The sequence below is a fragment of the Juglans regia genome, chromosome 8, assembly GCF_001411555.2.
Source record: "Juglans regia cultivar Chandler chromosome 8, Walnut 2.0, whole genome shotgun sequence".
Classification (NCBI taxonomy): domain Eukaryota; kingdom Viridiplantae; phylum Streptophyta; class Magnoliopsida; order Fagales; family Juglandaceae; genus Juglans; species Juglans regia.
Genome location: NC_049908.1, coordinates 21,900,221 through 21,927,603, shown reverse-complemented (window position 1 = coordinate 21,927,603; position 27,383 = coordinate 21,900,221). Strand labels below are relative to the sequence as shown.

Sequence of the window (27,383 nt, the reverse complement as noted above, 5' to 3'; positions counted from 1 at the left end):
TTTCGCCAACCGATAAGACAAATATACCTTTTGGTTTTACAGATCTTTATCTTATCATATTTTATCTAATTTTATTTCAACATCAAAATATCATTTAAATATAAATATTTTTTAATTTTAAATTTTAAAAAATATTTTTAAATTTTTAAATTTAAAAAAAAAAATATTATTTTAACAATATTTTAACTTTATAATATTTTTATTCAACTTTTCTATCTCTTTTTTCTAAAAACTCATAAATCATCTTAACTCAAGTTCTTTCACTACTATTCACAAATTATCTTATTAATACTCAAAAAATTTTCATCTTAGTGTTTTATTATTTCTTATGATAGATAAAAAAAAAATTACAAGATGTTTGTCCAGTTTAAAAGAATAATGTTTTAAACAATTTTAGAGCATAAAAGTTTGGTGCATTTCTTTTTAAAAAAGTGAGATACACCGCTAAAAAAATAATTTTTTCATGTGATCCTATAGATTGGATCAAATATTTACCATTCTTTTTTAAAGGGAGTACGCAAAACTTGTATAATTTCTAATTTTAAAATCAAACACACCGTTAGGGTTGAGTAAAAGTTCGAAAATCTAACTCCGACAAAATGGATCCGGAGTTGGATTTTTTTTTTAAAATTTTTCAGCCGGAGTCGGAGATGTCGTTGGACCAACTCCGATCTAACTCTAACTCTGACTTTGCTTTCTAACTTCGACATTGTACATATGTTATAAAAATTTGTATTTACTTATATATTTATCATATATACTAATATAATTATATAGTTATATAATTAGAACTTATATAGTTAAATTCAATAATATACGAGTATGAGATATTTATAATAAAATAATATATTTATACTATAATATAAATAGACTAATAATATTTTAATATATGCAAACATCATAGTGTTACTACTATAGATAATCAAGTATTGAAATAAGTTAGACGCTAGTATTTAAATAAATTTAGTATAATAAGTTAATAACACGTATACTAATTGACTAAAGTATAATAACATGTAATTAGATATTAGAAAGTCTAGAATATCATTAAGTTAGAAATAAGTTAGATATTAGTATAATAACATGTAATTAGATACTATAGTATAAGTCTTGTATAGAAATAAGTTAGACACCAGCAATAAGTCTAGTATAAAAATAATTTATAAGTAAGTTATACACTATTATAATATAACAACATGTAATACTATAGTATAATAACATGTAATTAAATACTAAAAATAATATTTAATACTATAGTATGATAACATGTAATTAGAGACAAAAGTATAAGTATATTATAAAAATAAGTTAGATATTAGTTTGGAAGTAAATTAGCAGTGAATGATTTAGTTTTAATTTTTTTGAAAAAATTAAAATTTGAAAGCCTACAAAAAATTATTTTTTAAAATGGGCTAAATATGAAACTAAAAAAATTCCAAAGAAAACCCAAATCCGACTTTGTTTTGACAAGTCAGAGGCATAGTCAGATTGAAGCCTATACAAGTCGGAGTCAAAGTTAGATTTTGGATTTGAACTTTGATAAAGTCGAAGTCGGATTTAGGAAAATCCGGCTCCGCCTAAGTAGAGGTTCTACTTGCTCCCTAAGGGGTGGGGTAGCCCCCACCCCGCCCCTGCCCCCACATGGGCGGGGTCATACTTTTTTGCTCCATCTTCGCCCCCGGAGTGCGGGGGCAGGGTACCCCGTCTCAAATAACGGAGTGCGGGTAGGGGGGTCAAGTTGTACGCCCCCTACTAGCCAAAGGCCAAGAAACCACTGAAATGGGCCTAAAATGGCCCAAATAGCTTCTAGACCATTTTGGGCCCATAAAATTAGAAGTTAAAAAAAGAGAGTTAAAAAACCTGATTAAAAAAAAAGTTACATGAATAAAAATAATATATAAATGATACAGATTTACTAATTTAGACTCTAATGAAGTACTACTACAAACTACAAGTCTACTACCTAATAAACTAATAAATAATAATAATAACTAAACTATTACAAAAATAAAATAGAAAATCTAAACAATTATAAAATTACAAACAAAAAAGTGTCCAAGGGACATTGTATCAACGTTACAAAATTAAAAATCAAATATTGCAGTCGTTTGACTGTGACATTTGGGGCAGCCCAGATGGGTAGTCTTTTGAGGCTTGAGCACATATTTATATTGCAATGGAGGTAGACATCGTCTGAGTCGTCTCATGTGTTGCTACAACAATGATTACTAAAATTAATACTGATGAAATCGAAATGAATATAAATAAATTAAAATAATAAAATAAAAACAACAATTACTAGATGGTCCAGATTTAGACTGATCACCACCCTCTTCGTTGGTCTCCTTAAAATCTAAAACATCTAGCACATAAATATCATTTCTCATCGTTCAACTCTGTGTGCATATCAATACCCCCACAGTTGTAGGAGACAATAAACTACGGAAATGATCCAATATGCACTCTCTGATACTAAAGGATGACTCTGAGGTAGCGGTGCTAATAAGGATGACCACCATACATCGGGTAATCTCAGAAAGGATGAGATATTTCTTTGATGTTGCCTTCCACCATTCTAATATGTCGAAACCATCATTATCTTGAATAACATCCCTTGACAAGTAGTTGTCAAACTCTGAAACCATCTCCATAGATTGACGGACTAGTGTGAAATTATGTGCAAGGGTCTTAGCTCACGCCAATTTAAGCTTCTTTGTTGCCTCAGTGTCTGGAAGAGGTGTTGAGGTGGGTGTTGTGATAGATGTAGGTGTAGTAGATGCAGTACTACCCTTAATTGTATTAAACTCATCATATAATTTAGCCAAGGTATCTCGGGCCATCTCACTAATAAGATCAGTCCATGCCTGGTCGTGTGCAAGTCCCAAACCATATAACATGCCTAAAATTTTCAGACAGAGATCAAGAATAGCAGCCACATATAACAAAATATTTAGTCTAGTCAAATCTCCCCAATAATTGTCATATTTGACTCTCATGGTCAATGCTATCCCCTCATCCTTAGATTGAAACTTCTACATATGTCGTCTAATTCTTCTTTCACCCTACATATTTGTTGATAAAATTCATGGCATGTAGGGTATGAAGAACCAGATAACTTCAATGTGACATCGTAAAAAAGACCAAGAAAATCAACAAAAGTAGAAACTATCTCCCAATCATCATCATTAGGCTTTCCTAAATCCCCGTGCTCATCAAAGTATTTGACATATTGAATGTCTTCATTACCCAATAATTGAAAGACTGCCTTATATTCTTGGGTCGCCTCTAACATCAAGAAGGTTGAGTTCCATCTGGTAAGAATATCAGTATAAAGACCCTTCTTTGATGTTATGCCCACAGTTTTTGCAATAATTTTGAATTTCTCCAATCTATAAGGAGAAGATCTCACAAATTTCACAGTCAGTCTAACTCGTGCAACCGAGTCATCAACATTTTTCAACCCCTCAGTCACAATTAGATTCAAGATATATGCAGAACGTCTAACCTGTAAATATTCACCACCCAATAATGTCTTATTTGCCTCTTTAAGATAAGTCTTTAGATATCCCAATGCGATATCATTAGACGAGGCATTATCAACTGAAACTGTCAAAACCTGTGCCAAACCCCACTCCTTTTTTGAGGCCTCTAAGACCTTCTCAATTGTCTCACCCTTGTGATAAGTTATTTGCAAAACTTAATAATCTTTTTATGAAGAATCCAATCAGAATCAATAAAATGAACAATCAAAGACATATAATTGAAATTTTGGACAAAAGTCCAAGTATCGGTAGTGAGGCAAACTACCAAATCTGCCAATTGGCCCATCAAAACATCTTGATATTTCTAGTACATTTTTTTAATATCCTTTGCCACAGTGTGGCGAGAAGGAAGCGTAAATCTAGGTTCCAATTCTTGGACAAACTCTTGGAACTCTCTCCATTCCACAAACTGAAAAGGTAGCTCATATATGATAACCATACGAGCTAACTTCCTTCTACACTGATTCGCATTATACTTCGTATCCCCTTCAATGTTGGACCCTCACTACTCCCATCCGCCATTTTTTTAGTCTAATATATAATCTAGATTGACTCTTCTCCAGTAAGGATCTTAATATTGGACTCTTCTTGCATTGTTCCTCTAAATAGACGTTTAACTGGGATGTACCATGTTTCTTATAGTGACATTCATATATTTTTCTACAATAATTACATTTAACTTGGGGGTTGAGTCACCACCCTCTAATTTGGTAAAATGAGTTCAAATTACGGAAACATGTTTCTTGCTTTGTGTGGGCCTGGAGGCGGGGCAAGGTGTACTCCCACTTTCTGGGGTTGGAGTAAGGTTAGGTTATGGGGCAGGGGTACTGGTAGAGACAAGGGTACTAGTAGGGGTGGGAGAGCTATCAGTGAAATCCCTGTGAGAAGACATTCATGATTCCACAACACAACAAAAAAATTATAAAATCAATCAACACAGGACATAAAAAAATCATAATAATACACCACACATGAAAAAACAAGGTAAAGTGTAAAGGCAACACAATTTAAGGGTTTTTGATTGAAACTCCTAAATTGATTTAGGGGTTCAATCCAAAATTCCTAAATAAAATTGAAACCCCTAAATCAATTTATTTAGGGGTTTTGGATTGAACCCTTAAATCAATTTAATGTTAGGGGTTTCAATTGAAACCCGTAAATTGAAATTTAGGGTTTCAATTCGAAACCCTAAATTGATTTAGGGGTTTTGGTTGAAACCCTTAAATTGAAATTTCAGGGGTTTCAACCGAAACCCCTAAATCAATTTAGGGTTCCAAATCCGAACACCCAGAAACTACCAACTATAAAAAAAGAAAAAAATATAAAACAGATGCGACATCAATTTCAAACACATGCACAAATCAGAATCCACAACACACAAATTCATAATCATTCTCATCCTCCATTTTCAATTCAACCCATCCTTCCTCCAATCTCCAATCCAAAACTCAAAAAATAAAATCTGGTCCGAGAGTCTTACCTTTAGAGTTTGTTGCAGCGAATGCGAAGTTGCAAAGTTTAAACGACGGTAGACCGGTGGTGCATGTGCAGCCGTGCGAGAGGGAGAGAAGAGATCAAGTGAGAGAGACTGAGAGAGAGAGAGACAGAGAGAGAGTGAGTCTGAGAAAGAGGAGAGTTTGAGAAGAGCGAGAGGGGGGGGGAGGGGGGAACTTAACTAAAGTTGAAACGGTGCGGCGCCGTTTTACTTACTTATGAGTTATATATATAATTTTAATTTTAATTATATATATATTTATGCAGGGCGGGACTTAGCCCCCTCCATCCCCCACCTCCACTGGCCTTAAGGGGTGCAGGCGGGGCCCCTCGCACCTAGCTCGAGTGGGACGGAACCCCCGCCCCGCATAGGCGGAGACGGGGCGAACGGGGTGGGACAGTGGGGTCCTGCTACCCACCCCTTCGCCTAAGTCGGTGCTCACCACTGCACACCGTCTTCCTCCTCTCCCCATGTCTCTCACTTCACCTTTTGTTAATTCAATGCTTCTTTTTTTCATACCATCTAAACAAATTTCTATCTTCAAAAAACCCCTGAAATTTCATGCAAATCCTAACGAGTTAGGACTTCACTTTTCACAAAAATCTCATTTGATAGCTTTCGTTAAGAAAAATGAATGAATTTAATATAAAAATAAGCTACCCAAACTTTGAATGGCTCTGGTATTAACGATGTTATGTGTATTCTTGGTCAGTTTAAGGATGTTAAGTTTTGGTACTAGTGGTTTCTAGGTACTGGAACTCATCTTTTGTGCTTTTCTTTTATGAAAAATGCTAAAGGCAACCGATAGGGAAACCGTGGGGTAATCTCCACCCACATGGTATAAATAAACACCACTGTTTCATGCTTTACTCCAAAACAAATATCATGGGGAATGGAAATGTCTTGAAGTAAACAGAGAAATATTATTGTGAGGAGTGATAAGGCTTAGGGGTTGCTCAAGCAGTACGACGGATCCGACCTCCTGAAGCCTTTGCTCATGGCCATCAAGGGCCAGATCTACAATGGTAGAGCAAGATGTTTTATGGACCAGGTGGACCTTATGCATTTTTTGTTGGAAAGGATGCTAGTAGAGCTATCGCAAAAATGTCTTTTGAAGGGAAAGATCTGATGGGGGATATATTCGATCTAGGTCCATTCGAATGCAAGGCTTTGTTCGACTGGGAATTCAAGTTTATGAGGCGTTTAATTCAGCGGGTTTGTTCTCATCTTATTGAGATGGTGAGGAGTTGGGTTTTGGAAGGGGAGTTGGAAGATATTTTTGCTGAATATTTCATTGTGGGTCAACCTGTGAAAGTCGAGTCTCTTTGGAGAGATGGTTATAGGCTCCATGGTGGGATGCTTCCTTCCTTTATCTCTCAATCTCTTGCTCAAAGCATTTTAAGGATTGGCAAGTCGATAAATTTTCTTCGTGTTTGTTATGAGGATCGTGGCTGGGCTAATGCTGCAACAAAAGCTGCCACAGCTACTGGGATGACAACAAGAATAGGGGGCCTGGGGTGAAACTGATTCCCTTGAGACCTTGGTTGATGAAGAGGCGAAGAAGAAACTGCAATTCAGTCTTCCAAGAAATGAAGAAACGGTGTCGTTTCCATTTAATGCCAAGTGGGACACAGTTATGCCGCGGTTGCCTCCAGCAGAACTATTCTTTTATACTCTGCGAGTGGTGGCAATTTTTGTAAATTTCTTTATAAAGGTTACTTTATTAAAAAATAATTTTAATTTTACATAATTATCATTGTTGTAAAATAATTATAGACTAATTATAAGTTTATTATTTTCCATCTTAATAACGTACTTATGAAACTTTTACATCATCCAATTGGAGGCTGACACATCAGCCTCTTATTATTTTGATTGGATATCGATATGCATAGGATTAACACTTCTAAACAAAATTATCCAAAGCCGTCAAGAACCAACTCATCCTCCCCATTATCATTTTGGGGTTTTAAGATTTAAGATTTAAGATTTAAGATTTAAGATTTTTTTAAAGATTTTGAAGAGATTTATGGCTGATGTTGTTCGAATTTAGAGTCAAGATGCTCCCTTCCATTATCACACACACTCTGATCTCGCTTGGGTTTTTAATAGCCAATAATATTGAGACTAGCATGTTCGAAAATCAGATCCAAAAATCAAAGAATGGTGTAAAGAAGTAGAGCTGAGCAAAAATTCAAAAATCCGACTCCAAATCCGGCTTCGCTTCGACTCCGTGTCACTGGACTGACTCCGGCTCAGATCTGATCTGATCTGATTTTATGCTCCGACTCTAACTCTAAATCTGACTCCAATATTGTACATATGTTATAAAAATATGTATTTATCTATATATTTATCATAAATACTAGTATAATTATATAGTTATATAACTATAACTTATATAGTTAAATTCAATAATATACTAGTATGAGCTAATTATTATAAAAAATATATTTATAGTATAATATAAATAGACTAATGATAGTTTAGCATATGTGAACATCATAGTATTACTACCTTGCATAATCAAGCATATAAATAAATTAGACACTAGTATTTAAATATGTCTAGTATAATAAATTAATAATACATATACTAATTTACTAATGTATAATAACATGTAATTAGACACTAAAAATAATATGTAATACTATAATATGATAACATGTAATTAGACACTATAGTATATGTCAAATAAAAAAATAAGTTAGATATTAATATAGAAATAAATTAGCAGTGAATGATTTAGTTTTAGTTTTAGGCCACAAAGAATTCTTTGTCAAAATGGGCTAAATATGAAGTTAAAAGAAAGTCCAAATCCAACTCTGCTCTAAGTCGGAGTTTGAATTTGAACTCCGACAAAGTCAGAGTTGGAGTCAGATTTAGGGGAATCCGACTCCGACTAAGTCAGTGCTCACCCTTATAGAGAATGGAAAGAAAAAGCAAAACACTAGCCTTGTTTGGTTTCACCGATAGTCTCAACTCAACTCATCCCATTCTATCTTATCTCAATATCCAAACACCATTCAAGAAAAACACTTTTCAATTTCAGATTTTTCAGATTTTTAAGTTTTTCATCTAATCCTTATGGAATCATTACAAATTTTCTAAACTTTTAAACAAAACATAAAAAAACAATTCAAATTTTTCAAATATTAAAATAAAAATAATAAGAAAAAATTATATTATAATAATATTTTAACTTTATAATTTTTTTATTCAACTTTTTATCTCTCATTTCTCAAAACTCCATAAAAATATTAACTTATTTTTTTTTACTATTCATAAATTATCTCACTATTATTTATAAATTTTTCATCTCATCTGTATAACTAAACGAGACGAAATATTTCCTACTATTTGATCTTATCTCAATTACTGTGTTGGCTACTGCTTTTGAAGAGCGGTGCTACTCTGCCGCCTGAGTAGCACCACTCGGTGTTACCGTTAGTTGCAAAAGTATTTTTTTTTTCATTTTTCTATTCACATTTTTTTAATGTATTTAAATATTTTTAAAAAATAAAAAAATACATTCATACACTTAAAGTCATTTCCTTCATCATTAAGTAGAAAAAAAAAACAATTTCAATGAGTGGTCAAATTGAGCGGTACGTTTGGGGCGACATAATAGTCTTTTTCGCTTCTGAATATCTCGAAAGAGAAGTGCTAGCTACAGTCCCGGAAGGTAGTCCCCGCGTACACTTTTGTTCGTCTTTTTGGCCATATCAACTTTATTGAATTACCAAAATGTCCTCCTCCCAAATTCACCAAATTGCTTTCAGCCTTCCGTGAAAAGAGAATTCGCAATTCAATTTAAGCGTTTTGCCGCAGCCCAAGTCGCGCCTTTCAGAAATTTTTATCACTTCCGACATCATGCTCATCTCCTCCACCACCAGTCCACCGGATTCATGCTCAGCTCCTCCACCACCATCAACCAGTAAATTGACCCATCTCCTTCACCACGACGCCGCGTGCCTGCCAACCAGGTAGTTGCTCTACTCTCACTCTCTTTCCCCTCGTTTCGGAGATCCATACCATGCTCTCATGCACAATACCCTCCATTTGCATAGTTTCAGTTTTGTGTTTCTCACATCTTAGATCTGGTTGCCCCTTAAAGTAAAGCCCCAAAACGTGACCCACGCCGAGACCCTCTGGTAGTTGCAAGTATACCCGTTTAATAATGTTTGATAATTATATGGTCAGACTTTGCTAATGTTGGATAGTGCTTTATATTTTTTATAATTATATGATAATGTTGAATAAATAATGTCATAGGCGTTGGTTAAATGTGCTTAATATATGGTTCCAACCCATAACTTTCAACATTTTAAAATCATAATGCAAAACAGACTATGAGTATTATAGATTTGATGTCTGAATTAAAGGGGTGTAAAGATGTGTAATATGAAAGCCAATCAAAGGATCAGACTATGATTAAAGAAATATGAGCCTTGTCAAATTAAGTTATAATCTTGAATTGGCTGAAAATTTATATAAAGGTAGGTCCATTTTGGTGGACAAGTCTATGGAGAAAGGGAAAGAAAGCACAATGCCTACCAGCAGCACTACAAGGCTGTCGGCACCTACCAACACTACGGCATTCACTCAGGTATTCCTGTCATATACAAGAGCTATGTTATTAGTGTAATTTAATATTTTGTGATAAATTAATATTCGATATTATTTCAGGAAATATCAAGACCATTATATCCAGATTGGTCAGCATATGACTATATGCATGGTTACCATGGGACAATGCCACCTACATTTTTTCCATCTTTGATACTGCGTCCAAATGCCGACCCGTATTCATGGAGAAATGAGGTGAATAATTTCATTTTAGAAGTATTTATGTTTAAATCCACGCTATTGTTGTTACATTTATGGTTTTTTAATATAAATTGCAGCAACAAATGGGGGTATTGTTTGGACCACCAATTCCCTATCCTTTTGTTCTGCCAATCCCTTATACGGGGACTCCAAGTAATCGTAAGGAGATAACAAAACTCACCTCATCTACTAGGCGATCCTTGTTTTCTTATGAAAGCACTACTTATCAGGATAGCTCAAATGTGGGAGACGAGTTAAAGCAATAGGTAACCAAAAAATTGTTGCTTTCATGTACATAACAACTAGACTTTATATATTCAAGTTGAGTTTATACATTCTCTTCCCTGATTTGCGTTATGGTATAATGCAGGAAACTGATGATGTATTACTGAGAGAAAAACATATAGAGACGTGCACTACAATTGATTCAGGGAATATTGATGTGGATAATTCACTGGTTGAGGAAGTGAAGTCAATTAGTCATGAAAATGACGATGATGGTGTTATAGAGCCTAAGCCGGGGATGTCATTTAAAACTGAGCATGAGCTTTTAGACTTCTATAAGCAATATGGAAAACAGATTGGGTTTGGCATAATGACCCAAAGAAGTAAAAGGGATGATGCTGGAAGTGTTAGATATGTAACACTTGGTTGTGCTCATGGTGGTAAGACAAGGAACCGTATTTCGAATGTTTCTAAACCACGTCCAACAATGAAGACAGATTATAAGGCGAAGATTAATGCAATTTTACTTGATGGGGTGTTGCGTATAACTACTGTTGAGAATGCACACAACCATGAGTTAAGTCCACAGAAGGCAAGGTTTTTTAGATGTAATCGAGCCATTGATGATTTGGTAAAAAGGCAGCTAGATATCAATGACAAGGCAAGCATAAGCATATCTAAAAGTTTCAATTCATTGGTTGTCGAGGCAGGTGGATATGATAATTTTCCATTCATTGAGAAAGATGCGCGGAATTATATTGATAAGGCCCGATACCTTAGGCTTGGTAAATGAGGTGTTGATGTACTTCGTCAATATTTTGAGAGAATGCAGTATAAGAATGATGGATTCTATTCCTTGATGGATTTAGATGATGATGGAAGATTAAAGAATGTTTTTTGGGCCAATTGACGTAGCAGAGCAACATATGGGTATTTTGGAAATGTTGTGACATTTGATACAACATACCTAACAAATAGATATGGTATGCCATTTGCCCCTTTTGTCGATGTTAACCATCATGGACAATCAATACTTTTTGGAGCGGGTTTGATTGCAAGCGAAGATACCGATACATTTGTTTGGTTGTTTGAGACTTGGTTGAGATGTATGGATGTGAAAGCTCCAAATGCTATCATCACTGACCAAGATAGAGCCATGAAAAATTCCATAGCAATAGTCTTCCATAATACCCGACAAAGGTATTTTTTATGGCACATTCTACGAAAACTACAAGAGAAGTTGTGTTCTCATTCTATCCTGTATATCTAAAAGATACATTTTGGGCTGGAATGAGCACAACTCAAATGAGTGAGAGCATGAATGCATTTTTTGGTGTTATGTGCATTCAGAGACCACATTAAAAGAGTTCGTTGATCAGTTTGACAATGCATTGAGGAAGAAAGGAGAGAATCAGATGGTATGACAGCTTTATACTTTATTAATATACTGAAAAGAGCAGCAGCCACATAATTAAGCTTACTAATACAACATAAAATTTGTTGAAAAATACATTCTATTGAAAGGATCATAAGTCTGGTACAGTTGAAACTTAAACTGCACATTACAACTTTAAGAAAACTACTTATTAATGTAGAATGTTTACAAGTCACCAATCTGGCTACACTGAAACACTAACAAACTTAACAACATACAAGAAGTCCCTAACACAAACTTGATCGCAACAAATAATATGAGATTAGAATTGAAAGTCCTCAATACACGCAAAGTAGCATGCATGCATGACTAATATCTTTAATTTGGTTTTGAAGCTCTTCCCGATCATTAAGTAGAACCAACACTCTCTTTTGGATGTCTTCCTCTTTTTTCTGGATCTCTTCCTTGGCATACTGGAGTTCTTTCTCTCTCATTTGGACTTCAACTTCTCTTTTTTTGAGTTCTTCCTCTCTTTGCTGGAGTTCTATTTTTTTGGCAACGGAACTTTCATTTCCTTCTTCAAAATCTGCCCATACAAATTAGTTGTAGTATGGCTTTCTTTGCGGAAAATAACTTGTCAACATCATTGGAGAAAATTGAAATATTACTTCAACAATGTAGGAGATTAAAAGTATATAAACAAAAAATTTTAGTGATAACCTCCTTGTTGTACTTTGGACAAGTAAAAAAATGTCTTCTTGGATTTGTCGAGGTGTTCGAGACTTTGAGACTTGCAATCAATCTGCATAAACATATTGGAGCATTTTTTTAAACAAGATGATGAATGTGATTGTGATTGTGATGAAGACATTGTACTTTATTGCACTTTACAAATTATATGCTTGCACATGAAAGCTGAACTTGAACCAAAAAAGTTATGGACATGAGGGCACAAAAAAATCATGTGTCCTGTTTTCCTTTAATACCATGGCCAAATAGACTGGGTTCCATGTACATGTGCAAGTGGCACCAACTAGAAAGGGTTGAAAAATCCTGCATAAACATATGGATATGCAGGAAGGAATGCACCCAGCCCAAGCATTGAGGTTGTTTGTTCACAATAAGGGATTCCATGTGTGTGTAATTGTAATAGGTCAGTTTACCCTCAAAACTGTCTTACAATAACTGAACCAAAACAACTTTTTTGGCACTTTGCAATTTAGTGAGGCTAGCACCTATTCAATAACACCAGTCATAATCCACTAAAGCATGTCAATATGTAAATCAACATACACAACACAACCCTACAAACAATGAGTCCTGCACCTACCCACTCTACTTTCTACAAACAATCTCAAGTTCCATTTAATTACAAGTTCCAAACAGATAAAAACCTGCTCCAAAATTATAACATATCTTTATATATTTCCTGCATCCTTCCTTATAATAGATAAAAAATGCAACATTTTTTTTTCATTCACTTCATTCTAAATTCTGGCATACATTGAGGCTACCAGCATATCTAAAGTGATTAGTGCATGCTGGTGCCAAAACTTGCATGTACAAGTGGGGAACAATCAATTTGGACTAGGATATACCGAAACTGCAACTTTCTTAAAAAAAAAAAAACTTGAACATGCAATTGATACTTGGTTTTCCCCTATCCTTTTGTTGGCAGCTCTCTTTTAGATAATTTGGATTGTGTCATCCATCAAAGAAAACAAAATTGCGTGAGTGTATCTATTTCTGTAAGTGTCTAATTCTCTTTAAACATTTTTTTCTTTTTCTAAATTTGAAGTTGATGCTACTACAAATTGTTTGGTGAGTAAACTTTGTTCAAACTTAAAAACTGGCAGATTCTTTTACATTAAATTGGCTTCTCCTGCTCCCATTCGACAAATATATAAGGCCCATTTACTTATCGAATTCAGTTCCTATTTTTATCAATTTAAAACCAATCCAAATAGCCTTATTTAATTGTCAGCACTATGTTGTTCTCCCAAATTTAAGGACAAATTCAATGGCAATTTAATGGAGTTGAGGTGCCAAGTATAGAAAGATAATTACTATAATTAAGAAACAAAGTGATAATTGATATATAAATCGCATAGAAAACGCACGTCCTAGAAAGAACTAACCCAATCAATATCCTCTAGAAAACCCAAGTCCAAGAAACAACTAACCAAATCAATACCCTATAGAAAACCCACCTCCAAGAAAGAACTAACCAAATCAATACCCATATCGTACAGATTGTTCAAGAATTTGTTCATTTTTCGAAGAAGCACATTCGAGAAAATATCAATACCTTTGTAAGAGGGAGCGACGAGACTTATATCTGTGAGAGGGACAGTGTTGCATTAACCTGTTGGCATAAAGGAAGGGGACGACGAAGCTCAAGTGGAAGGAGAAGGAGGGAGTTTGGGAGTTGAGTCTCTTGAAGGGGAAAAAGGGAAAAGGGAAAGGGTAAAAAGGTTTAAGAAACTCTTCATTTCACAGCTCTTCATTTTTGTTGTCCAATCGACGTCGTGTACAATTTAAGTGAAACGGTGAGTTTTTGCCACATAGGGAGTACGCTGAAGTCCCGGACTGCAAGAAGAATTTTTCATCTCAAAATGGGTGCCGCCTCTTCTTAATATCCTATCTCAATTACTGTGCAGGCTGCAAATTCCTTAAATTAACTATGGCACGCTTGACAGATATTTTTGAGTCATAAAAGAAGAAAAAGAACAGAAAACAAAATTTAATCGGTTTTTTCAAACTCATATAGATGTGGAGGAGGGATGAAAATGGAGGTGTAACATACTATTGTTAAAAATGAATAATTTTGTTTATTTCTTTTTTAACTTTGCCATGTTGAGTGGACAAGCAGATCTGTCAACTTGAGGGGCAGAGTAAGATATAAGCATGGAATATTTGCAATAATACAAATAAATAAATAGCCCTTTAGGAACTCAATATTATTCACCCCAAATTTCTTGTATATTACAAATCATTCTCGATACATCCTTTTATAAGCATGGAATGATAATGAATATGAAATGATGATACATGAATTAATAAGATATATTGATAAATTTAAAAATTCTAAGAGTTGATACATAAATAGGTTAGAATAAGAGGTGAAATCTAAATACTCATCCGCCAAGTTCATATATGCATTTGTAATACCCTTTTCTTAAGGTCATCATAATGCTCTTTTGATGTTATATTTTAAGAAACAGTGTGAGCAATGCCTTATTGACATGTAGTTGTGCAAGATAACGAGCTATCTATTTTATTTCATTTTTTAGGAGGCGCAATGGCCTATTTAGGGTTTAAGGTGGTTGTGTAACATCCTGGCCCTATAGGTTTGTAAACCTAGAGGAACTAAATGTTACTAATCTTAAAACGTTTTATCGTTTGCACCATATATAAAAGATTCAATACATTTATAAAAGAATTTAGAATGCTTTATAAAAAGAACTCTCTCAAAGATAAATATTTATTCGATAGCACATACTAAAAATGAAAATAAATTGTCATGAGCTACAAATTACAGGATATAGAAAATAAATCATTGGAATTGCAAAGATAAGATCAAATTCCTTCTCGGTGCCTCAAGCTTCATTGTCAATGTCAACCCCTTGGACAACATCCTCACTTGCAGTACCATCATAAACTTCCTCACCTGAGGTGGAAAAATATAAAAATAGCTTAAATGAGCCGAATACTCAGTAAGAACCATATCATATAGTAAACATATTAACAATCTAGGGTTTCAATTAATATTAACATTCTTGAAAAACATTACCTTTAATCATACATAAAACATTTACCTCAAAATATCAAAGAAAAACATTCATTTCCTCAACCTCAAAACATTAATCATTCATTTCCTTAACCTCATCCTTAATGGCCTTACACACTGCTAACCCCTATATTTTAGGGCTGGCGACCTTGCGATTGATGGTTCTTCCCATAGCTAGCAGATAAAAATCGAACCTCAGAAATGAGTTATCACTAGGTGTATTGCCAATGATGCATTCCGATGTTGCAATCCATCCCAACCTCATGGTACAGTTCTCATTGTCATATGACCCATTTTCTTTTCTTTTCTTTAAACTTATCTTACCTCGTTTTTCATTCTTTAAAATGTATAATCATACTACATAATACTCGGTTACGCCATTATCCATGCAGTTCTAAAATCATATGAAACTTCCTTTAACATAAATAGGGTTCATAAAAAAGGGCTATCAATAATGGCTAATGCATACATATATACATTTACGAGCATTTATTGCCTATATACAATTGTGAAAAGAGACCTTACCGTTTACATAAAGTGATGTGTAGAAGAATATGATCATAGTCACTTACCTCTACCCTTGTGTAAATTATGCTAATAGTGTGTCTTTAAACTTTAAACTGAACCTATAATATATAAGCAATGGTATAGACATTCTTAATTGTTAGACACGATGCATAATACGCTTCATGCATGAAACCTCAGGATATCTAAGTTCCTCTGCTACTACTCTTTCCTTGCTCACTTTGCTTGTCTAACACTGTGCTCATGAAGTACATTGCTCTCCTAGTACCTTGCTCACTTAATATATTGCTCACCTAATCTCACCCTCTTAACACATTGCTCGCCTAACCTCGCTCTCTTAACACGCTCGCCTAACCTCACCCTCTTAATGCATTGCTCACCTAACCTCGTTCGCTTAATATAATGCTTGCCTAACTTCGCCCGGCTTAATACATTGCTCGCCTAACTTTGCCCACCTTAATAAATTGCTCGCCTAACCTCGCCAACTTAATACATTGCTCGGCAAGGTTTCAACTTAATACATTGCTCTCCTAACCTCGCCCAACTCTTACACAATTTAACCTAGCTTCCCCTCACTCAAAACAACAGTAAACCTCGATCTCCTACCCATGTAACACTACTCAATTCAAACCTTACTCCCTTATGTCCCTTAGTTTACAAACCCTAAATAATATCATTCTATAGTTTGAAACTACTCCCATGGCACATGCAATATCGACCATTCAAAATAACTTACCTAAGGTAGGTACCCTCTCCTAAACACTTCCAAAAAATCAACACTTTCTACCTACAAACGTTTCACTCCTAAATTATCGAACTCTCAACACTAATAGACTTTACATAATCACACCTTCATGCACGTCAAGAATGTACTTAGTTAAATTCTAATCCCAAGTGAAATCTCTCCATTCGGTTTACCCTACTATGCCATGAGATGCTTATGGATTTAATGCATATAGTGAAGAGAAAAGAGTATATACCTAGGCAATCCAAAAACACCTGAAGGGTAGAGTTCGAGAGAGATAGGGTTTTGAAACCTTAATTCGGTGTGACTTATGGATTGTTTAAGGGCAACTCCATCGAACCTCGGTGGCTGTGACATATGACATATGCGATTAGAAAACATGGTACCGTGATGGTGGTGGTTGAGTGTGTGCGCGAAACAGGATGTGTGTGTGAGTGCATGGTGCATGCAACAACTCATCCCAATGCATGTGTGCATGCAGTGTGGGTGTAGCAAAGAAACTTACCGACAACAAAGAGTGGCGCATGACGTGGAAGAGTTGAAGGTGTGGTGGTCAAACAAGAGATATAGAGAGTGGTTTGGAGGAGGAGGGTTGTGGCATAGAAACCTAGGACATCAAAGTGTGTGCCAAGCGGCTCTTAGGGATTTTACAGCCAACCAGGTCGGGTCAAGGGAGATACGGGTCTAAGGTTCCCAAACTCAGTCTGGGTTCTTTCTGGGGTTGATGGATCACAGTTTAAGCCTAGTTGGTCGTATGCTATTCTCTTGGTTTAATTCCCAAGTTTAAACCTCAAGAAACCTAAGCACTAATCTTAACCGAAACCTTAATATTTTCTATTTACCTCAATGAAAATAATCAAACCTAGTGATTTATCTAACTTGAGCCAGGTTCTAATAAAATCCACCTTACCCAACTAGTACAAGACAACAACTTAGGTCATGAGATGATAAGCAACAAAGAAATACTATAGCATGTCGGGGGTTACTGGTTTGGCATTGGTTTTGTGTAAATTTTTGCGGCCGATTTACTAACAGATTATGTTGAGGAATAATTTGTTCCAAACTGAAAAAAGAAAGAAATAGAAATGCCTTTTTCTCTTAAATATCATGAAAATAAGAAACTATTCAAAAACAGTAGGAAAGGTGGTTAATAAAAAATAAAAAGTATTTAAAGACTCGTTAGCAATGTTTTGAATTGAAATTTGAAATTAAAAAAATAAAAACAGATTTAAATTTGGAAAATGCTTGAGCCACCGCTAGAAGCTCCCGCTAGCTCTTTTATGTGTGTTTGTTTTTAGTTTTTTTATATAGATTTTTTAACACTATTAAATATTTTTAAAAAGTAAAAAAAATTACAATATCATTAAAAAATATTTTCTTAATCATACTTTTTTTTAATGATTAATATTTTGTTTATTAAACCTAGTGGGAAGACAAATATTTTTTTAGTTTTTTGTACTTCGTTATTAAAGAAGTATTTTTTAATAATATTATGAATTTTTTTTATTTTTTAAAAATATTAAAAAGTATTAAAAAAATCTATATAAAAAAAATCAAAAAAAAAAAAAAAAAAAACATATAAAGAGCCAAGCGGAAGCACCCAACTGTCGCTATAGCATTATCTTTTAAATTTTATAGATTACTAAAATTGGACTATTTATCAATTAGTAATTTTTTCTTTTTTATAATTTCCTATCGTGCAATCATGAAAACTCGAACTCACGCCGCCCATCCATGGTCTAGAGTCCAAACACGGGATATCTTGGTCAAGGTTTCAAAACTTCCCCACCCTACCCTCCTTATCACCCATCTTCCCCGACCGAGAGAGCTCCAAAACCCACAACCCAGAAACCATGGAGGTCTCTTCTGTAACTCTATGTTTCTCTTCCACTTCAAGAATGCCTCCACCTTCTCTCCCTTTCTCTTCTTCCAACTCCACCTTTCTCACCAATTTTGCCACCTCCACTTTCTTGAACAAAACCAAGCACAAAAGTAACGCTCTGGTTGCGTCCAGAACCAGGACCAGAACTGATCCGGCTAAGAAGGGTCTCACCTGCAACGCTTTGTTTGGTCTTGGCGTGCCCGAGCTGGTGGTTATTGCCGGAGTCGTAGCTTTGGTTTTTGGGCCCAAGAAGTTGCCTGAGGTGGGAAAGAGTATTGGCAAGACTGTCAAGAGCTTCCAACAGGTTTGTGAATCATGTTGGGTCTATCATTTCTTTTGATAATTAAATGAGAATTTGGGTTCGTGGAAAATTGGAAGAAAATGAAGAATTCTTGTTTGACTGAGCCAAATGAATTTGTGAGTTGAGGAATCGGTATAGATAAAATGTGCTTTCTTTTGTTACTGTTGGTTGTTTTGGTTTCCAAAGTAATGACTATTGAATTGAAGAAAGATTGGTACTTGTGTTGGGGTTGGATTGAGAGGAAAAGGGAGACTGAATTAAAGAAAAGAAATTTCGAGACGTATTTGTAAACTTGGTTTTGTTCTCAATGATATGGGAATTGAATTGACTTAGGAGCTTTGATTGATTAATTGGGTGGAAGTCTCTGGTCTTGTAGATATCGAAGAATGAGAACTTTATAATTAAAGACAATGTCTTGTCAATGTCCGAAATTTGACATAATTGGAATACTATCATTTGGAATTACTGTTTTCATATCTTTCTTTCAATTTCTAATGTATTATTTAAAGTATGATCTGAGTTTATTTTTTCGTATCTCTGTTTCAATTTCTAATGTATTACTGAAAGTAGGATTTGAATTTATTTATGTGATTGCAGTTTAATTTTGGTTGCATGAATTCTTTAGAACGGTGGTGCTATTCTGTTGTGGTGTTTGGAGTAGTTTCATTTTAGTTATTGTCATCTGGAATTAATTATTAGCAATGTTTTTGTTGGATATTAGATGTTAAGACAAAAGACCAGCCATGAGTAAAAGCTGTCAAACTAACTTTGTTTGTTAGCAGCTGTATCTCCGTTATTTGAGCTTATTCATCGATACTGCCTGTTAGAAACAGTATTGATTTAATTTTACACTGCAAGTGGTATGGGTAACGTTTCTATGAAAGACCGCTGACCACAACAGAAGATTTGCCTTGCTAGGGACCCTCCTGTTCCGAGTTTTAGAGGACTTCAAGTGTAAGGAAGGACTAGAGTTGGATGACTATTGTACTATCCAATGACATTCATTTCTTTAAAATAATTTAGAATAAGGAAGGACTGGAGTTAGATGATTCCTATACCATCAATGACTTCTGCACCATTGAAAGCAATACAGGATGACTATAACCCACTTTGCATTAGTAGTTTGTATCTGGATTCAGCTGTGCCCTATGTTGTATAGACTTGAGTGGTCAAGAGTAATAGTCAAGTAACAGTTTCAGATGATAGTATGTGTCAGGTAATGTCTGGTTGCCATATCCTTATGTCATGTTGTGCTGATGTGGGCATGGTAGGTTAAAGAGAAGGGTTTAAGTAATATAGACTGTGATTTAGCAATTTAGTTGAGTTTATTTATTTTTATCGGTGCAGTTTAATTGAATTTATTATGTGGAGAAATTAAATTTTGCTCCCAAACTTTTTGGTTAGTAAATAAGAATTTTATTAAAATAGGTGAAGCCAAGTACATTGGACATAGACAAGAGCAACACCTGTGCATGAGTGACAAAAGATTAAGATACAAGGAAATCATGTACGTTCATGCCATAAAACTCTATTATACTCGATCAATGGAGTAGCATGAAAAAATAAAGTTCTAATTTTGTCCATTGTCCATTCACAGTTCTCAAAACTTCGACCATTCCTCTCAATCCATATGCACCACCATAGACAGATCCATATCATCTTCCACATAGCTGCAATTTGAGTGGTACCTTGGATGCCTTGCCAGCTGGCCAAAAAATCCACAACCCTTCGTGGCATCACCCAATGGAGCCCTGCTCTAGCAAATATATCATTCCACAAACTCATGGCTATGTCACAATGCAGTAATAAATGATCCACTGACTCCCCACTGTTCTTGCACATATAACACCAATCCAACACAATGAGTTGGCGTTTCCGTAGATTATCTAAGGTGACAATCTTCCCTAATAAAGCTGTCCATACAAAAAAAGAAACTTTTAGGGGGGCCTTGGTCCCAAATGGACTGAGACTTGAAACCCCAAAATGTTGGCAAAGCTTAAAACACCTGGAACATTTCCAACTGGAACTAATTTTGACTTGGCGAGATTCGCTTTCAATCTCGATGCTGCTTCAAAAAAAAAGTAGAAGAGCCGGCAAAGCTTAAATGTGATTGTGACTAGTGCCACATAATACAAGAGTATCATTCACAAATAGGAGGTGGGTCATCTCAATTGTGTCCCCTACTACAAAAGCCAGATAGAAATCCACCTTCCAAGTCCACACCTCTCAAGCTAACGTGCTGCCTCCTTAAGATCTGATCATAAAGCTTTTTTGTGTATTTTAACATTCAAATCTTAATGAGAGTGCACATGGTAGTTTTTGTGATAATTTCAGTATATGATGCGACAAAAGTGATAGTTTTGGGTGCACAAAAGGGCTATCATCATCATCATCATCTTATTTTAATGTTCAAATATATAAACTAATGCTCATCCTGTCTGCAACATCTGGACAAGATCTTTTTATTTAACCGCCCACTTCATGGTGCTCCAACCTGCTATAATATGAAGCATCCATAGCCTATCCCCCATTTCAAGGCCCCTATCTGGTACTAAACTATTTGCTCATAGACCCATATGAGCTAATCATATAGTCGTATCTTTCAATCTACCTCCAAGGTAAGGTTCCAATTACAGTTTAGGGGCCTACCTCCCAAATACTTTTTAGCAATTTACAGTGCTGTAGTTAATGAGTAAGAGTTGTTGAAGGTGAGCATAAAAACTTGCATGCTTACTGTAGCCTCTATATGCAAGTTGGTTCCTCTCAGATCGTATAGGTAATTTTGTATCAAACTTAAAGTAGTTCTTACACAAGAAAAGAATCATACATATTTATCTTGCATTGGTCGTGGTTCTACTGCTCCTGAGAGCATTGGCATAGAGAAAGGACCCTTATAGCCTCTGTACAAAGAAAAAATATATTTGCTAGCCAATGTGGAGGACACACCCTCTACACTGTTGATATGGCTGGATTTGATTTGTAAAAGAGTTTAAATTTAAACTTCTATTGCAAATCAATTCTACCATCAGCTGTGTGAAGGTTATACTCCACACTGACTTACAAGTAGAAGAACTCTTGTATAAATGCTCGACCTTTTCCTTCAAATCCCACTTTTTGATATAAATAGATGGAGCTGTCTGACAGATTATTGCGTGATTGTTCTGGGTCTCCTGCATTGATAGCCTTATTTGCAAGAAGGCGGTGGAAGAAGAAAGAGAATAAGAACCGGATCATTTAGGAGGGTTTCCCATTAAAAGTATACGGCTCAACAGTCATTTCTTTGTCAAAGCTTAAAATTGGTGGAATCAACCATTTTACTACTTGTAATATGTGCTACAAATTGATGGAATCTTTAGAAGCATCAAGTGCTTGTTAAAAATGTTGTTACATATGGAAGTATTTGATTTGCCTTTCATTTTTTCAGGCAGCAAAAGAGTTTGAGTCCGAGCTTAAAAAGGAACCCGATTCCACAATAGAGGCTCCCACAGAGAAACCTGCATCCTTGAGTGAAGAGGAGAAACAAGATATCAAGGTTTCAAGCTCAAAAGAGAATGTATGATGTTGTAGAAATGTCATTTAGATAATAGATTGTATCGTTGTTCAATTGTTGTACTGATGGGTTTTAATAACTTGTTCATTAATAATGTAGATCAGTTTTGTGAGGAATTGCCTTCATGATTAAGATCATGGTCGCTTAGAGTTTTCAAGACGGCCATTTAGAGCTTTGCAATGGTCAAAACGATTTTTCTTTAGTAGTAATTTGAAAGTAAGTGCTCAAGGATCATCAAGTATTAATTCCAAAATTTTTGTATTCCATGGAGGACCATGGCTATATGGGCCACTATATTAAAAAAGGAAAAAAGAAATTGTGGAGGAAAATGTAGTGTAAAATATGAAGTGCAATAATGTGATTATTTTACTTAAGTCTCGTTTGGATTTAAAAAGTGTTTCATCTCATCTCATTTCATTGTTATAATTTTATTAAATTCTCACACAGAATATAATAAACAATTTAACTTTTTTAAATCTTAAAATGATAATAATATTTTAATAAAATTTTTTTAACTTTTATATTTCATTTAAAATTATCTTATCTCATTTCTGAATCCAAATCATATTTTGATGGTGTGATTGGGATCCATATGATAGTTCATAGGGTCTCTTTTGTGATAACATCCTTACTAAGTGTTTAATGGGCTAACCATCGTCAAAGATTCATTATTAACAAGGGAGTAATCATACAAATCATGGTTGTGTAATGAATCGTAAAAATGGTTGTATGATCATTTCTTTTATATCAATTACACAAAAAACAATAGGCAACAACCCATCACTAAAATAACTTCCTATATTTTTTTAGCCTTTGAACGACATATTGTTTTAAAATCGAGTTTTTTTACTCATCATTTCTATATACCACACACCATATATATATATATATATATATATATATATATATATATATATATATTTCTTTTTATTCTTCTTAAACTAATTGAGTTTTTCTACTCATAATCCATACACTATACATTTGGTAAGAGAAAAAAATTAAAAAATTAAAAAATTATGTTTGGTGTATGGTGTGAAGATGATGAGTATAATTTTTCCATAAAATAATACGATGTCATGAGATTACACCATTTGACTATTACCCAAAAGTGTAGAGGAAATTAGGAGCTTGAATCCTAAAATCTTACTAATTAGTGTGGCAAAAAACATGCAACACCAACCGTAATCAAGTCCATATAAACATGATTAAAAGACTTATCATCATCCGTAAAATATGTGAAATATTTAAATAAATAATCAAAATCTGAATTTGGAATCTCTGTTCGGATAATATATTAAATCATTGTTCATGTTAAAATTTAGTAAAAATAAATTATTAAAAGTTAAAGGTGACTTATAACGAATACCCACATTCACATCGTATTTGTTCGGTTTGTTAGTTGGGTGTGCAAATATAAAACACTCTTTAATTAAAAGATGGAGTTCATTTAGCCCTTGAATTCTAGACAGGTAGAATTGATGAAAAGAAAATGATAGCTAGGGGTGTAAACCGGTAGGTTCGGTCCTGTCCGGTCTGGTCCGGTGATGGACCGAATATTGTCCGGTCTGGTTCGGTCTTTTTTTTTTTTTAAAAAAAAATCAATTAATAAAAAAAATTATTTAAAATACTAAATTAAATTAAGTGACTTATTAACGTAGATTATGTAACAAATTCAATAAAAAAATATTTTATATGGTCAATGATAATAAATTAAATGAAAATTACATTATTAATTTATATAATTACTATATAATTAACTAATTGATATTATATATTAGTTAATTCATAGAATATTAACAAGTGTTAATAACATATTTAAAATTTTATATTGTTAATAGTGATAGGTTAGATGAAGATATATATAAAATATTGTTAATTTATAGAATATTAACAAGTATTAATAACAAATTATCAAATGTGTTTATTTTTTTAAATGATAATTAAAAAAAAAATTTATGGTTTGAAAAATTGATAATTATAATTTATATATATTTGTAATACATTTAAGTTTTTAATAGACTATAGTGATTAGTTATAGTGATTAGTATTAGTATTAGTTATAAACTTATATATTAGTATAACTATATTTAATATTAGACTATAGTTATATATTCGTATTAGTTATAAACTTGGTGATTTAATTTAGCTATATAATATATTAGACATTATAATAGTATTAATATTATACTATTAGTATACTTATATATTAGTATTAGTTATAAACTTAGTGATTTAGTATAGCTATATAATATATTAGACTATATAATAGTATTAATATTACACTAGTAGTATAGTTATATATTAGTATTAGTTATAAACTTATAGTGATTTAGTATAGTTATATAATATATTAGACTATATAATAGTATTAATATTATACTACTAGTATAGTTATATATTAGTATTAATTATAAACTTATAGTCATTAGTCATTAGTCATAGTGATATTAATAATTTAATACTATATATAGTTATAACTTATAGTCTTATAGATAATAGACTTATAGTGATTTCTTTATAATTATAGACTATAGTTATAGCATTATAGACATAGTGATTTAGTTTAGTTATCAATTTATAATTATATAATTATATTGATGATGTTAATTGTTATTTGTTACTAACTTAGAGTATATTAATGTATTATAATTTATGATAGTTCTATGTTAATGCATAAATTATAATGAGCTATTTACAATTTTTTACATTTTGTATATGAAGCAATAACTAATAAGCATAAATAATTTAATTATCCATGATTCCATACATCCATACATGCTTTATATTTACTTGCAAGTTGCAACTTAGGTCATAGTCTTAGACTCTCATAGATGATGGTGGTCACACACTAGTTAATTATGAATTGATAGGTTAACTGATAACATATGATTAATATAATATTAATTTGTAATTACATATTTAAAATTTTATATTCTAAATGGGGATAGGTTAGATGAAAATTACATAATTTATTTTACAATTATTATATTAAATAATATATTTATAAAATTAAAAAAAAAAAAATTCGGTCGGTCCGGTCCGAGAAATCTCCACCCCGGGACCGGACCGAAGACCGAAATTCTACAACTTTCTGGATCGGGACCGACCCTATACTTTTTCGGTCCGGTCCGGACTGGCCACCTTACACCCCTAATGATAGCTACCTAACTATTTCTATAATCCTTTATATAATGAGAAATGATAGTTGCAGTCGTGAGTATGCAAGCGCCGTGTAATCATTTTAAAAAAAGTGAACAAATACCACATGAAAAGAAAATTAATTTTTTAATAGTGGATCTTATTCTTTTTCAAAGCGACTGCATGACGCTTGTGTACTCTACGTATATAACATTACTCTTATATAATTATGTTTTAAATGAGAGATATTTTTTTTATAAAAATAACACTATTTTACTTAAATATCCTCATATTGAAACATGGTTGCATACTTTAGAAAGAGGTGTGGATCGAACCGTCCCATTGGTTAAATGGGAAGCCTTTTGAAAGAGGAGTTTTCTATTTACGAAAGTGTTTACATTGGCTAGAAGCACTTCGGACCATTGTTTGTTGCATCTAAAGAATTCACTTGATCGACAGTTTCATGGTCCAAGGCCTTTCTTTTTTCAATGAATGTGGACTACACATGTTCAGTTTCGAGAGGTAGTGGTTATGAGCTGGGAGATGCCGACAAGTTTTGATGGTCTTCAGAATTTGGTTGTTAAGTTGAAACGTCTGAAGCAATCGTTAAAGGTGTGGAATCGCACGTCCTTTGGGAATATTTTCGCTAATATTTCACGATGGGAAGACCGGATTATTTAATTGGAATGAAAGATTCTTGAGATGGGAAAAGCAGATGATGAGATTCTTTTACAGGAAGCTCGGAAGGGGTTGCATGACTGGCTTCATAGAGAAGAAATTTTCATGGCTCAAAAGGCTAAAGTGAAATGGATAAAAGAAGGATATGCGAATACTAAGTTTTTTCATGGTGTTTTCAGAGATCATAGACGGAAGGCATGGGTTGGACATATGGAGCTGCAGGGTGGTCAGGTGCTTCAGACTCCAATTGACGTGCATGATGGTGTAGTTGATTATTTTCACAAGCTATTGCAGTCTGAGGAGCATATCGATGCAAAAGAAGACATAGAAAAGTTGGTTAAATCGATTGTATCTGAGGAGGAGAACGTCAATCTTGTTAAGTTACCTTCTATGGATGAAACTTTAGAAGCAATGAAGTCAATTCTGGAGGATAGTAGCTCAGGGCCTGACGGTTTTGGGGCCAATTTTTTCATTTCTTGTTGGGACATTGTGGGATCAGATGTGCTTAAAGCAGTCAAGAAATTTTTTTTCAGGAGTGTCTTTTGGGTCCGTACTATACTTCTACTTTTTTGGTGCTTATCCCTAAGACGAACCATCCAGACAGTTTAGCTAATTTCCGTCCAATAAGTTTGTGTTCGGTTATTTATAAGTGTTTTTCAAAAATTTTAGTTGAAAGAATTCGGCCTTTATTACCTAGTATTATTTCCGAAGAACAAGGTGCGTTTGTTAAAGGCCATAGTATTTTTGAAAATGCTTTGTTGGCGCAGGAATTATTGCGTTGCTTTAACAGAAAGACTAGAGGTGGGAATATTATGTTAAAACTGGATATGATGAAGGCATATGATAGGTTGGAGTTGAGCTTTCTATGGGAGGCTTTATATGCTTATGGTTTTTCTGATAAGTTTATTGGCCTTCTAAAGAATTGTATTTAGAATTGCAGTTTTTTCGTGATGCTTAACGGAACATATCGAGGGTATTTCCAGTCTTTTAGAGGAGTTCGGAAGGGGGATCCGCTCTCACCATATTTGTTTATTCTAGCAGATGAAGTTTTCACGAGGATGGTTAAACAGGCAGTGGATCTTCGGAGAATTAAACCTCTTGCAATTCCTAGAGTGAGTAAGCAGGTGTCTCATTTAATCTATGCTGATGATGTCTTTTGCTTTCTAAAAGCAGATAAAAAATCGGTGAAAGGGCTCATAGAAATAATTGAATGTTATTCCAAGTGGTCGGGACAAAAGGTAAATACATGTAAGTCGGCAATTTATTTTTCAAAGAATATTTCTCATTCAAGGAAAAAAGCCTACAAA

General features: G+C 33.9%; 1 protein-coding gene across 1 annotated transcript; it reads left to right on the top strand.

Moving 5' to 3' along the window:
- Positions 1 to 18,244: 18,244 nt before the first annotated feature.
- Positions 18,245 to 22,498, top strand: LOC108998206 (sec-independent protein translocase protein TATA, chloroplastic). The gene is made up of 2 exons (XM_018974704.2): positions 18,245 to 18,713; positions 22,135 to 22,498. Exons 1-2 carry the CDS (start codon positions 18,381 to 18,383, stop codon positions 22,267 to 22,269), a joined length of 468 nt encoding a protein of 155 aa, XP_018830249.1. The 5' UTR covers positions 18,245 to 18,380; the 3' UTR covers positions 22,270 to 22,498.
- Positions 22,499 to 27,383: the final 4,885 nt, after the last annotated feature.

Bases quoted from the DNA above. Each gene is read 5' to 3' on its own strand.
- LOC108998206 (XM_018974704.2), top strand. From the start codon at position 18,381: ATGGAGGTCTCTTCTGTAACTCTATGTTTCTCTTCCACTTCAAGAATG. The intron at 18,714-22,134 runs GTTTGTGAATCA...TCATTTTTTCAG, and splicing joins CTGTCAAGAGCTTCCAACAG to GCAGCAAAAGAGTTTGAGTC.